We start from the raw sequence: 14,471 nt of genomic DNA, 5'->3' as shown, positions 1-14,471 counted from the left end.
CCATGGCGGACGAGCTCTACCTCGACAACATCGACGAGTTCGTCACCGACCAGAACCGCATCGTGAGTGCCGGCGCCGCGCGCAGGGATAGGGTGGGGGCGGCGGGACGGGACGGGGGAGCTGCGGTTGTTATGTGCGACCCGCTCAGGAGGGAGCGAACCCCCTTCTCGCCCACCTCCTGTCCTGCTTCCCCTTCCTTCCTCTTCTTCCCCCGCTTTTTTCTCCCGCTTTCCTTCCTGGTCACCCTCCCTTTCTCCTCTCCAGCTTCTCCTTTCTATTCTTTCCTCGTCTTCCTTTCTCTTTTCTTCCCCTTTTCTCACCTTTTCCTCTTCTGCTCCTCTTCCTGCTCTCTCCTCCTTTTTTCTCCTCTCTCCTCCCGCTTCCTTTTCTCCCCCCTTCCTCTTCTTTCTTCCTCCTCTTCCGTCCCCTTTTCCTCCCCTCTTCCCCGTCTTCTTCCTGTCTCCCTACTCTTCCCCCTTCCTTCTCCTTCTCCCCCTTTGTCTTCCTCCCCCTCCCTTTTCATTTTCCTCCCCCTTACTCTTTCTCTTCCCTCTTTCTCCTCTTCCTTCCTCCCCTTCTCTTGCTTCTCATCACACCTCATCCTCCTCTTCCCACCCATCTTCCTCCTCATCTTTCCTCTTCCTCCTCATCTTTCCTCTTCCTCTTTCTCTCCCCCTTCTCATCCCTCCCCTTCTTCCTCTCCCTTCTCTTTCACCCTGACCCAGGTGAAGCACCAGCACTTGGCCTTGTTAGACCTCATGAGATTTGTAAGGACCCTCAGGAGCTGTTTGGGAGAGCAGTAAGAGCCTCTCACAAGGACAAATAGTACCATGTAATGTTTGTTTCCATGGTCAGTCTGAGCAGCTGCAGCTGCTCTGAATGACTTATATTTGTGCAATTTCAAGAGGACATTCCCAAACCCACAGCTTCTGGGTCAGGTGGGTTGGGCAGCTCTCAGAAATTCCATCCGGAATTCCTGGAAGCACAGGTTGATGTCCATGTGCTCTCACTTTTGCTGTGGGTTTCTGGGAAGAGGGAGGTGTCTAAAGAATTCAATTTCCAGGGAGGTGTCTAAAGAATTCAATTTCCTCATGAAACAAGCCAAAAATGGGAGGTATAACGAACTGAGAGCTCAAGGTTTCCCTACTGAAGTGTCTTGTTGGTTTTTGTCTCCTAACAGGTAACATACAAATGGCTGAGCTACACTCTGGGAGTCCACGTCAACCAGGCCAAACAGTAGGTGTTACTGCATCCCCCAGGGCTGGGTTTGTGGCAAAGCCTTGTAAACTCCTGTTGTCATGATTGTGATTAACATATTAAAAAGATCTCTCTAGAAACGTTTGAAACCTGCAAGTCCTCAGGTACAGTCAGTTGTGTTGTTCCGTGTGCCTGAGTACCTACCAGGCTTGCTGGGCACAGGGAAATATGTGCAGGATGGGAATCCAAATTTAGCATCAGTGTGTAACATTGTCTTGGTGTGTTCTGAAGAATAAAAGTTACCATAACATCTTGAATACCCTGTTAGCACAAAATGAGTTCTCTGGGACTTTAGGGTGGTTGCCACACCTCAAGGGAAGGTGAGGCCTAAGATTTGAAGGCCTCATCAGAGTGTCAAGTCCCATAATACAGATATTTTCTCTCCTTGTTTCTGGCTGTGGCTCAGACCTAAAGGGACATCTCAACCTGCCCACACCACTGGAACACCAGCTCAGGCACCTCATGGAATGAAGAGACTGCTTGGTCTCTTTCCTCTCAACATGTGAACAATTCAAGTGGTGTGTAAACCTGAACATGCTCCAGTGATGGTGAAGACCTGACTGGATAGTTCTGCTGGGAACAGTTCCAGTCTCACAGTAAATCAACCAGTAGGAGCCAGAGAAGTTTTTGCAGTGAGGAGGGTGGTCCAGGTGGAGCGGGGGCACCTTCCCAAGGGGCACATCCCGTTGGCAGCAACTTGGGGATGAAAAATTGAAATTTTCTCCTAGAAGCTGAAAAGTGCCTGATGACACAAGGGAATTATTTCAGGGGTGGTGCTGGCTGTGGCAGTGTGGTCATTGCAGTCTGTCTCTGTAGTGGTTGTGGTCTTCCAATATTCTTCCCAGACAGTTTCTTCATGGAGTGTCTCTGCCTAGGTACATGGGACACTCACCATAAATCAGTAGTGGGAGCAGGAGCTGAAAGCTTGAGGCTCAGGTCAATCCTCATCACTAATTATTCTCTTCCCTCCTGTTCCTGATCACCCCATCCATGGATGTGACGGGGATTGTATATATACACCTGACAGTGTGATTATGTACCAGAAAGTCACCAGTTCCTGTGTCAGGGGGTTCAGAAATGCTGTTCTGCATGGGAGACTTTGGAACCAGCTGCCCAGAGGATGTGAAACCATCTGTAAACAACTGTTAATTGTATTCATTTCCCCTTTGGCTTCCATAGTTGTTGGGCTGAGATTCTCCAGGGTGGCACAGGAGAAAAGCACCTCAGGAAGGTTAATTCAATCCTGGATAGAATAACTGTGCTGATGTGAAAGGTTTTCTTGTCAGGTTGTCTTTACTCTCTCTTATGGGAGCTTCATGGCAAGGGTGGCACCAGGCTCCTCCTTTGTGGGTGACTAACACTGGTTTCCTTTGTGCAGGATGCTGTATGAGTATGTGGAGAGGAAAAGAAAGGAGAATTCAGGAGCTCAGCTTCATGTCACCTACTTGGTAGCAGGAAACCTCATCCAGAATGGACATCATGTGAGTGTTTCACTTCCCAAAGGTGTCTGTGAGCGCTTTATTCTTGTGTCTCTTCCCTCTTGTTTTGTAATCTTTGTAAAAGCTGAACTTGCTGTTTTTGCAGTAAGAGTCACAGTGTGGCAGGTTTTCTGGACAGGGACAAAGTAAGGCACAATTTCTGTCCCAGGGTTCAGAGGATGGAGAGGAAACATTAGTTGGCCATGATTTGGTGACATAGTGCTGAATAGCGTACCAGGGTTCTTAATTAATTAACTTCAGCCCTGTCACCAGTCCTATCCCTATTACTGGGCAGCAAAGACTGTAAAACATTGTGGAGTGACCCTTCTGAGATAACTCATCCATCCCCTGGGATCTGCTGTGGGTTGGAAGGGTGCTCTCAGCTTGGAGAGGGCTTGGAACTCAGTTAGAATGGAATAATAATAAAGTTGAAGTTGTTTTATTCATTAAAGCAGCTTTTTAATCCTGGTAAACAAGAGAAGCACACATTTTTCAACAGTATTTTGTATTTAAAGTGCTTTGACTTCTTAAGCAAAGGAATTGCTCCTTTATGGATTTGTTTTATCTCATTGCTGCTTGTCAGATTTTCAGGAATGTTACTTCAGGCAGGTACCATAGAGGCTTTTGAAAGAAGACAAGGAAATTGAGTGTCTGTTTCCCTTTGCTCACAGAAGAATTTGAGAGCCAAACCCTCAATGCACTAGGTGTTTGTAAATACACAAATATCTATTACAATACAATCCACAGTCTTTTAGGAATAGTAAACTTCAGGGTGTCCTAGCTTTTATTTGTACATTGGAAAACAACCCCAACAAACCTTTTTTGTTCTCCTAAATAATTAACTGGTTCATGTGCAGAGACTATTCTCTTTAAAGCTCCAAATCTGCCTGAAATTGAAGGTGATTATTTATTGCATTAGTTCTGTATGATGGAATGTATTTACTTACAGCTGCACAGGTAGTGTCACATTTGTAGCCTGAGTTTAACAGGTGTTCCCCTGATTTCATTTGGAAATAACCAGTCTCTTGGCTCACCATAACTGGCCACAGGTTGTCAGTCCGTTCTGTGATCTTTAAATTTGCCATAATGCATTTAAAACAAACAAATGACTTCTGACAGGAACACATAATGATTCATTTACTCTGTCTTAGCACCTTGGGCATTTTTAAACCTGTCACAAGTCAGTTTGGGGGAGGAAAGGGCTCTGAGAGCTCCAGGTGCATCCCTGGGCTTGCTGGTGGCACTGCACTACTGCCTGCTGTCAGTAGGTGTAGTCGGAATGCTATGGATCCAGCTGCAGGATTCCCGAAGGAAGAGAGGGATGGGAGGCTGTGGATCCAGTTGCAGGATTCCTGAAGGGAGAGAAGGATGGAAATACCTCACAAATAATCCTCATTAAGCACTTCATGTGCCTTCCTTGCTGCTCTTTATCAGCCTCAGAGAGGGGCCAAGACTCTCAGTCTTTATTTACCCTCTCATGTTGCCTGTTTTCTTGCCACTCACTCTTTCGCTGACTAATTAAAGCAACTCTTTTATCTTGGTAAACAAGATAAACATATATTTATTAACGGTATTTTGCATTTTAAATGCTTTGGTTTATTAAGCAAAAGAATTGCTCCTTAATGGATTTATTTTATCTCATTGCTGTTTGACAGATTTCCAGGAATGTCACCTAAAACTTCAGGCAGGTCTGTGGTGTCTGTGAAACAGAAAATTAATGGTTGGGGTTTGTCTAGTCTGGATCCTCTCTGTATTAGCCACAGCCTGTTACATGTCCTGGAGCAGGTACAGTCCTTGAAGCCTAGCCAGAGAGCACATTTCCAGAAACATTCATTCCTGGCTTTTAAATTAATGGTGAATTTTTCACAGTGTTTTGCTTCTCTGATGCCATGTCTGGGCTACAGGTTGGAGTGTCCTGGCAATCCAAACCTACAGGGGACGTGTGGGCTACTGAGGCAGATTTCTAGCCGTGCTTAGTTTGCTTTGCTGCTGCTGCACGGTTGTTTAGGTTTTGTTTCATCTGTGTATCATCTCCCTGTGGCAGGAGAGGAGGACAGAGGCTTCCTTTGGGTTTCTGGTGCTCTGTGGAGCAGAAAAGTGGGATGATAGAGCTTTAAAAAACTAGCAGCTGGTGAGGGTTTAAGCTGTCAGTGTTCTTTGCAGCTGTGAAGCTGCACATATAATCATTAGACATTCTTATTCAGTAGATAAACTATCAGTCTTGCATACAACAGGTCTTTTGGAATACTGAGATTATGTATTTCTCTTTTCCAGTGCCACAAGGTTGCAGTCGTGAGGGAGGATAAACTGGAAGGTAAGCAGATCACGAGAATGATGTGGGTTTAACCTTTTTCTTCGAAAGAACAGTGAAGAGAGCAGAGCTCAGCACATGCCATGTGCATGGCCAGGGTCTGGGATCAGGGGGTACTGTGTGTACCAGCTCTTTCTCAGAGTTCTGAGTGTCTGAGCCAACAGCTGTGTACCTTCAGGCTTGTGATGTGGGTCTGATTTGGTTTATTAAGAACATTTTATCGGTGATGTTTTTGCACCTCCCAGCCCCTGACAGTCAGCTCCTCCTTAAACACAGCAGTACCCAAGTGGTGTCTCACAGAACAATCCTGAGCCTTCGGGCCTCCAGAAATGCTGGAGCTGGTAATTCTCCTTAATGGTTCGGTCTTTGTTTGTTCTGGGTGCTGTGTGTGTTATAACAAAAAAGCTCCCAGTGTAACACTGCAGGTTCTCTCCATGCACTGTCAGGTCTCTCACCATCTTTCCGGGTCTGGTCCTGCTGATGAAACCTCATCCACAGCAATTAAAACACAACTGCAGGTTCTTCGTGCTTTCAAATAACATCTGTGGCATTTGAGAACACTCTGTGGCATTTGTGACCTTAAACATCCATGCTAATGATCTCACTTTGTTTGAAAGACTTGTGTTATTTTCCCTCTGGAAATCTAAAATGGATTTGTTGCTAGAGCTGTCTTCATCAGGGTAGGAGATTGTCAAGCAGTGCAACTACTATCTGTCACATTGATTGAGTTATGTGTACTGTGTAATGCTCTGCTGTGGAGGAAAGGCTTGCTCATGGTTTTTGTATTGCAAGGCAGGCCAAAGGTATGACTTATATTTGGAAGAGGCTGAGATGTTTGATGAGAGTAAGGCTGCAGAGTCCAGGACTGGCCCAAAGAAGTGATTACTGTGTGTATTTTTACAGTGCCTAGAAGCTCAGCCTCAGACCAGGACTGTGTGGAAAGAACAATATAAGCAATGAACAAAGAATTCCTAAAAACCAACCCTGGTCTCAAGGGGGTCACAGTATAAACAGTATAGAAGAGACACAGTTTTGCTCCCAGCAGAGTACTAGGGACAACACTGTAACACTGGGGATGACAGTGTGACACTGGATGCTGGCAGACAGCAACTTCATCAGGGTAGAGTTAGGACCATCTATTTTCTTCCTCACACCGATATGCTGGATCCCAAACACTAGATGTTTTGAAGGTAAACACAGAGAAATCACTTTTAATTCAGTTGTGTAAGAACAAGAGTGTGTCATGGAAAGGTGTTTGACAGGCTTGTGGAGTCAGTTAATTATCCTTAATCAGTGAGTGCTGGGAGGAGGTGCAATTAGAAGTTTTTATATTCAGGTCTTGTAGTCTGTCAGTGTTTCTCCGTCCCTGGCAGAAGCTGATACTGTAGAGGCTGTGCTAACAGGGCTTATTCTCTCTTCTCCCCCAGCAATGAAGTCTAAGCTCTCCACGATTGCCAGTGTGCATGTGTATAGCATCCAGAAGGCTTTGCTCAAGGACAGCTCTCCACTCTACAACACTGACTATGACATCATTAAAGCCAACCTGCACAACTGCACCAAGTGAGTTGCCTCTTGGTTTCTCTTCTTAAACCTTCTGATTTGAGTCTGAGATGTTGCTACCTGGTGCATTCAATGCTTACCAGATAGGTCTGGATTTTTAGAAAGCTGAAAAAAGATATCCTCTAAGTCAGGCCAGGCCGGGTCCCAAACAGCATAGTGGGGGATTGGTTTGTAAACTGAGCTATTTCCAGCTTACACTTGGTTCACTTGCTCATTACTCCAACAGACAGACTGTTCCAGTATCATTCTTCTCTGATGGCTAGAAACTTCTTTCTCATTTCCAGGCCACACTTAATCATGGCCATTTTAATCCAGTTCTCATTCACACAGGGAGCGTAAATTGAAACAGACAAAACCATGAGTGATATGCTCAGTGAAGCACTGACGTGAGTTTGCTTTCTGGGTTGTGGCACTGTTTTCATCTACCTCTCTGAAGGTGTCTTGCAGGAACTCATTCTCCAGAAGTTGAACTTTGATCCTTGTAAGTTGGACTTTGATGGTCCTTGTGGGTCCCTTCCAACTCTGATATTATATATATCCAATTCCAATATTCTGTGATCTCCAAGATGAGAGTCTGAGACATAGGGGAAGCACACAAAACAGCCCAGGCAGCACAAGTGTCCTTCACGGCTGAACTACAGAAGAATCCCAAGGGTCTGCAGTCTCCAGGAGTCACTGCCTCTCCTTCTGAGCAGTCCCTGGCAGCTGTGGCTTTTCACTGCTCTGTTGTCTCCACCGCGACAGCTTCAGCTTGAAGTCATCAGGATGTACAGTGCCATGACCAATGTGGTTTGGAAGGGGAATGCCTGAATGCTGTGTCATACGAAGAGTATAGAATTTGAGAGGAGGAACATAGTGTTGACAAAAGAGTGGCTGAGAAAATAATGTCCTAGGAGCTGTGTGTTTGGGATGTGAGTGGCACTGCCTGGGAAGGGCTGGAAAACCCCACGGCAATGAAGCCACGTGTTGTGGGCTTGGTTGCAGTTGCCTTGTTCCACTCTGTTTACTCTCAGGCACCGCTGCATGGTGATGCTTGTGCCCTAGAGGACTCTGCCTTTGGGATTTACACATTCAGAAGGTTTAGATAATTCAGATTCTGAAACAGCTTTCCAAAGCTTATGTGTAAATCTGTGCCTGGCTTTGGGGCAGAATTCCCCAAGCAAACAAAGAAAAATTCAGCTTCATTTGTGATCTGTCTGAGCTAAATTCAGACTAAGCATCTTCTCTCTACCATGTCAGCTACATGGGTTGTCTTTGACCCTTGGGAAAAGATTCCTGCAGGACCCGCAAAAGTGAGAGGTTTACCTATGTGATGTTTATAGCAAGCAGAACCTTGCAGAAGCAAGCAGGAGGCTTCTCATACCTCCTGTCATTCCAGATATCTCACAACCCTGGGACAAGGATTTTATTCTCTGCTGTTTTTCTAGGGACCTGCTTTGCTGTGAAGGCAGTGGAGTGGCTAGGTGTACTAGTTAATATTTAAAAATGGATTTAATGCTTGTTGCCATAGTCAGCTTTCCAAGATGAAGCAGCTCCTTGCTTGCAGAGCATGGGCTGGGCATTGCTTATTTTTTCAGTGATTATTTAGTGAATTTTGGATCAAGCCCATCAGCTGTAGTTACACAGCAGCATCAAGGCAAGCTACCTTGGAATGTGGGAAGTTCAGACGAACTCTGCCACAGTCAATATAACCATTGACAGTATTGTTTGTAGTCTGGAGGGTTGGTGGTGTTTGGAGTAGGAGCAAAAGCTGTGCTGAGAGTGGTATTGACTGTGTTAAAAACACACTGAAAGTATAAAGGGAGAGGAGGGATATTTCCCATCAATGTCCCTTTTCCTTCCTTTAAAGGTTTGAATGTCCAGAGGTTGTTTCATAAGTACAGTACAGATCCTGATCTGAGCAGAAGTGCACTGTGCATGTGAGCAGCTAACACTGAGCACAGAAATGAGCTGGCAAAGGACTGGTTTGTTTCTTATGCAAATCAGACTATGCTGTGTAACTCTGGGTTGAGAGGCTTAGCTTGTGCTCTTTTGTGGCATTTCTGTAGGAAATCTGGGAAGCACTGCCTGTGATTTGCACAGTGGGGAGCAGAGTGCAGTTATTTTTGGGCACTGCTATTCCTGACTGTCAGTGAATTGCACTGTAACTGTGAGCACATCACTTAGTTCTTATATCTTCATCTCCACAAACAATCAAGTTTCACACCATTATAAACTGAGATGTATCTCTGTCTACCAGGGATTGCATGGAAATGTCTTTATATAGTTAAGTCTCAATGTTGTGAATATCTTTTGAGCTGTTTCAGCTATGATTTACTTACCTGGCTGGTATGAGTGTGGCTGATTGTGGCAGCAGTTGTGGACTCTGTCAAAGCATCTGCAAGCTATAAATGTTTCAACCCCTCAGACAGCCACAGAACTTGCACCACAAACTCCAGAGAGTGTAACCCATTTAGGAATAAAATGCGGTGTGCTCCTTGTCCATCCTGGGTGTGGAGAAGGCCCTTTTCTCCATAGGAAAGCTGCTTGTTTAGCCTGTGAGTGCTCTGGCTCTTGCTGACAGGTTCAGCTGATCTTTCCATCAGAGGTCTCCATCACTTTTTCTCTGTACCAGCCATTCCTTGTTGCATGCACACATTATATTGCTCTGTTTTCCATAACAGGAGAGCATAGGACCAGCTGCTGGGGAGAAACAAGGTGAAAACTAAGAGGTTTAAAAGGCTAATTAAACTTTTTCTTCCCTCCCTCCCCAGGTTCAGTGCCATCTGGTGTGAGGCCGCGGTACCCCGGGCACCGCCCGATGTTCCCCCAGCTCAGACGTCCCTGCAGGCTGATTCCCAGAGGGCAAGTGACAGGAATGCTGCCACCATTCCCACTGTCAATGGCCACGGCCCAGCAGCTTCTAAACACCCCTCACCACAGTCCAAAGGGATCATGGGAATGTTTGCAGCCAAAGCAGCTTCCAAACCCCAGGACACAAATAAGGAGACCAAAGCTGAGGCGAAGGAGGCTGCAGGGGTAAGTTGCCTCAGACCCATCAGGGTTAATAGATTTAATGAACAGCTCTTCCCACTGCACTCTCACACCACCTCAGTAACCTCAGCCACCTCAATAAACCACAGTCCAAAGGGATCATGGGAATGTTTGCAGCCAAAGCAGCTTCCAAACCCCAGGACACAAATAAGGAGACCAAAGCTGAGGCGAAGGAGGCTGCAGGGGTAAGTTGCCTCAGACCCATCAGGGTTAATAGATTTAATGAACAGCTCTTCCCACTGCACTCTCACACCACCTCAGTAACCTCAGCCACCTCAATAAAAAGAATCATCAAATCAAGTTTGAAAGAGACCTTTAAGATCATCAAGTCCAACCATAACCTGTCACTCTACTGTAACCCCTAAACCCTAAACCACATCTTTCAGCACCAGGTCCAGACAACTCTTAAGCACTTTCAGGGATGGTGATTCCACCAGCTCCCTGAGCAGCCCCTTCCAATGGCTGACCACTCTAACAGAACCTCAACTGTCCCAATAGTTCAACCACTTCAATAACCTCAACCACCCCAATAACCTTAATAAATGCAGTCACCACAATAGCTTCAACCATCCCAGTAATCTCAACCACCCTGGCATGGCCTCATCTGCTGCTTCTTGTGCTAAACTCAGATCCCACTGGGAATTCTCAGCCATCCTTAGCTGAAGAAGAGGTGACTCAGGGGTGACCTTATCACTCTCTACAACTCCCTGACAGGAAGGTGCAGCCAGGTGGGAGTCAGGCTCTGCTCCCAGGGAACAAGGGACAAGATGAGAAGATGTAACCTCAAGCTGCATCAGGGGAGGCTTAAGTTAGACATCAAGAGGAATTTCTTCACAGAAAGGGTGATTAGACACTGTCATGTGCTGCCCAGGAGGTGGTGGAGTCACCATCCTTGGAGGTGTTTCAGGAGATGTCGGCATAACACTTCGTGCTCTGGTCTAGTTGACATGGTGGTGTTAGGTCATTGGTTGGACTGTATGATCTCAGAAGTCTTTTCCAGCCCGATTGCTTCTCTGATTACGTGAACTGGTTCTGTGATTCCATGAACTGTGTCATACAGACATACCTTCTGTCAGTCATTTGGGCAAAAATACCTCATGCTGCACTCTTGATCTATCCAGAAAAGCGCATTTGCCGTAGGTTTGACATTCCCCCTTGAGCCAGATCTCTGGCAAGTATCAACCAGCATAGCTGCCTCATGGAGCCAATTGTTCTCCAGCTATCCCAATATATACACCACTTGAGGATCTTGCTCTCTCCATTGTGCTTAAAAGGATTTGTTTTGAGCCATAAGTGAAATGTGAGAAGCTCAGGTCTTAAAAGCATCAAGGTGTTTAAACTTGGTCTGTGAGAGAAGTTTCAGAGCTTGATTTGTGCAAGACTAAATAGTTTATCTTCTCCACTGCTGTTTTGCCAGGGTAGGATTAGGTTTTAATTCTAATTAGTATAATTGTTTTTAAAGCAATGTGCCCAGAAAAGTGGGTGTTAGAATGGGAACATTCCCTGCATATGGTTTGGGTTTTTTTTATAACTGCTGAGTACATTTTCGTTCATTTTTCTGATTTTTTTTTTATAGTGAATTTAGTGCTACTGAAATATGTTTTGGGAACTTTAGTCTCTGGTTGCCTTATATTTCATGAGAATAAAAGGGATTGGGAGGCCACAGTTCCTTAGGTGTTGGGTTTTGTGTGTGTGATATCTCAGTTTGGTGGTGGCTGTACTGATGGAAGAGAGCAATGATGTTTCTTTGCAAACAGTATACATGCCAGAGGAGCTGGCTAAAGCCTTTCTGCTTTGGCGAACCTCTGTTCTTTCCTCTGTGGTTTGCTGTGAATTGAGGCACTGATAGTTTGCAAAAAAGAACAGTGCTTTCCTGGGAACTGACCCAAGTCCCAGCACTTATTTCAGCAACACTGTCAGCCATCAGATGGGAATGTGCCCCAAGTTAGATTTGAAGGCCTGGCTAAGGAGTAACTTACTCTCACCCCTTTGCATGTAGTATCTAATAAGTATCTTCAAACCATCCTAAACAGATGTTAAAACCTAAGGCACAGGTCCCCAGATGATACCTATCATGCTTGTCCAGAAGCTGTGCTGTGCATTTTGAGGGCTGTGTTGCATGTGGTGCTTACTCCTCTGTTTGCTTCTAGGTGTCTGCAGCAAGCAGCAAACCACCAGCAAAGAACAATATCATACACAACTTCTTTGGAAAAGCTGCTATGAGTAAGTGCTTCTCTGTTTTCAGAGCCTGTCATGGTCTGGCAACAGCCTATTAAAACACAAAAAACCCCCGAAACCTGAGTGTTACTGGAAATCTCTTTTTATCTCATATTTTATTAAGCTTGGTAGCAATTAAATAATCAATGAAATGGAGTGTTGTGTTATAGAGCTGTGATGGGAGGCACACAGAAAGGACCACAACTCGTCTCTCCCATCCCTACACTGCCAAACTCATTCAATTTTCTTTATATACCTTCTTTCCTTATAGTTTTCCATACTCTTCTTCTGCTCTTTGGGATGCAGAGAGGTTAATGTTTTGGCATGCAGCTCTTGTGGCAAAAAATTAAGAGTTTTGAGTGGAATTTTTCAGACAAAAAGCTTGTTGGAGGGAGATCAATTAAAATGACATATTTGTGCAGACTAACCCAGGAAGGATTTTTAGTGCAGAAGAAATCTGATTTAAAGTGAGTACTTCTGGCTGGAAGATCAGCAATTGGTGAGATGTTTGCCAAAGCCTGTTATGAAGGGCATGTTAAGGGTTTGCTTTTCATCATACAGCACTGAGGAGCACACAACTAGTTTTAGGGTTAATTTCTTCCCTAATAAATGAAGAACTACTGACTGGAAAATAAAACTGAGGGGTGGCCTTCCCCTTGGAGCAGGGGTCAAGACTAGGTGGCCTCTGGAGCTCCCTTCTGGTCTGTACTGTCCAAGTCTAAAAGAAAATATGCTGAAGCTTTTAAATAGGCATTGGGACAGGACTGTAGGACCTTCTTCAAAGATTCCCTTATAGCAATGAGTACAAGAGGCCTCAAAGAAGAGTTTTGGGAGAGAGTAAACAGCAAAGGTCACTTTCTAATAGACATCTGTCAGAGTTTGCAGGGGACAGTTCCAGCACACAAGGCACAGCCCTGTTGGGCATCTTTGAGTCCCTGTTTTGGGGAGACTGAGGGAGCTGAAGACACTCTTAGCCCAAGGATAGTCACTGCAATTAACTGGAGTCAGTTCTGAAGGTCAGAGAGGAGCCTTAGACCAAAGTTCATGTGCTGAATACCCAAGAAGTTAGAATGGCATGGTAAAGATGACCCAGGGGTGATGGAGAAAGCTTTGTGGATGCATTTCCATGATTTCCAAAGGGGCTCACTTCTCTGCTGAGTCCTATCAGGGAAACTTGTGAGGTGGCTGCAGGGAAGGAGCAAACCAAGCAGAACTGGAAATGATTATGCATACAGCAGAGAGAGGGTGATTCCAAGAGTAAGATTTATTCCTTATATTTACCTCTCTCCTGGCTTCAAAGATCTCGCCATTGCCAGAAAGTCCTGAGTTCACAATGATGAGGTCCTTGGGCTCTCTGCTGTTGAGTATAAGTAAGTGAAATGTCATTCAAGTGCTCATATGAGAAATGCTTGCCCTTGCTTAAGGAAGCAGCCAGCCTTTATGCCAAGCACTGCCAGAAAGGCTTTGGCACAAAGCTGGAGCCCTTTCAGGAGCCTCTGATCCTGCTGATGATGTAGCTGATCTCATTGCTGAATACTTTCTCTTCTGTCAGGCATCTTGTGCTTGGGACAAGCATAGGTTTCTGTCTTGCCTGCTCCTCTCTTCTTGTGGGAGGTGTGTAAAGCTGCTGGAGGAAGTTCATAGACTGTAATTAGGTGCCACTGTGCTACAGGTTGTGTTATCTCATGTGTTAACTCATCAGGTTGATAAATATGTTGCTGTCTGCTTCCACCTACTATCTCTTCTCTGGTACTAGATGAAGTCTTTCGAAGCAGAATTGTCCTTGTATGTAGTGCTGTGTGGGCAAAGAGGCTGATTCCAACCTCCCATGGTGTTGGGCCTAGTTGACCTTTAATGTCCTTTCCAACCCAAGCCATTCTGGGATTCTTGATCACATTGGGGTTGGGGTGAGACAAGAAGCAACTACACTACTGAAAATAACTATCATGGGTTCTAATGCAATGCAGGGAGATAGCACACACCTCTTGTTGCTCTTCACCAGTCCTGATTCTCCTGTTTCTGGGCACTTTTTTGTTTGAGTATAGGTCAAATTTAGAAGGGATCAACTGACTCTAAAGATGGATGTGATGTTGTGCCAAAGGGGCTGTTGCTATTTAGAAGAGGGGCTCTCAACCCCTCTGTAGTGCCTTGGGTCCTGGTAGCTGTAAGGACTTCTGCCACTGCCTCCTAGCCCTCTTCCACAGTTTTCATTGCTGCACTACATGTGCCTTGCAGCGTGCTTGGGCTGTGCCATCAGGAACAGCACAATCAGAGTTGGAAATCAGTTAGAAATTGAAGTATGCCATCTTTTTTCATGTATGACACAGCTTGGTCAAGTTAGATCTCTCATGCTAGATCCCTGAATATATCCTCTGTAGTGTTCTCTGTGTTCTTGGTGCACAGTTTTTCATTGCTGCACTACATGTGCCTTGCAGCGTGCTTGGGCTGTGCCATCAGGAACAGCACAATCAGAGTTGGAAATCAGTTAGAAATTGAAGTATGCCATCTTTTTTCATGTATGACACAGCTTGGTCAAGTTAGATCTCTCATGCTAGATCCCTGAATATATCCTCTGTAGTGTTCTCTGTGTTCTTGGTGCACAGTGCTAGGCAGCT

At 45.3% G+C, this 14,471-nt stretch overlaps 1 protein-coding gene across 1 annotated transcript in view; it reads left to right on the top strand.

Moving 5' to 3' along the window:
• Positions 1 to 2: 2 nt before the first annotated feature.
• POLD3 (polymerase (DNA-directed), delta 3, accessory subunit) overlaps positions 3 to 14,471 on the top strand; it is a 27,269-nt gene continuing 12,800 nt past the window's right edge. The window contains exons 1-7 of the mRNA XM_009079956.1: positions 3 to 62; positions 1,181 to 1,236; positions 2,636 to 2,738; positions 5,010 to 5,049; positions 6,474 to 6,606; positions 9,360 to 9,624; positions 11,790 to 11,862. Coding sequence (XP_009078204.1) covers positions 3 to 62; positions 1,181 to 1,236; positions 2,636 to 2,738; positions 5,010 to 5,049; positions 6,474 to 6,606; positions 9,360 to 9,624; positions 11,790 to 11,862 — 730 coding nt within the window. The remainder of the gene's footprint in view (positions 63 to 1,180; positions 1,237 to 2,635; positions 2,739 to 5,009; positions 5,050 to 6,473; positions 6,607 to 9,359; positions 9,625 to 11,789; positions 11,863 to 14,471) is intronic.

This window comes from Acanthisitta chloris, unplaced genomic scaffold (assembly GCF_000695815.1).
Source record: "Acanthisitta chloris isolate BGI_N310 unplaced genomic scaffold, ASM69581v1 scaffold5130, whole genome shotgun sequence".
NCBI classification, from domain to species: Eukaryota; Metazoa; Chordata; class Aves; order Passeriformes; family Acanthisittidae; genus Acanthisitta; species Acanthisitta chloris.
The sequence above is the reverse complement of the archived record's forward strand: the minus strand, read 5'-3'. Positions and strand labels throughout refer to the sequence as shown.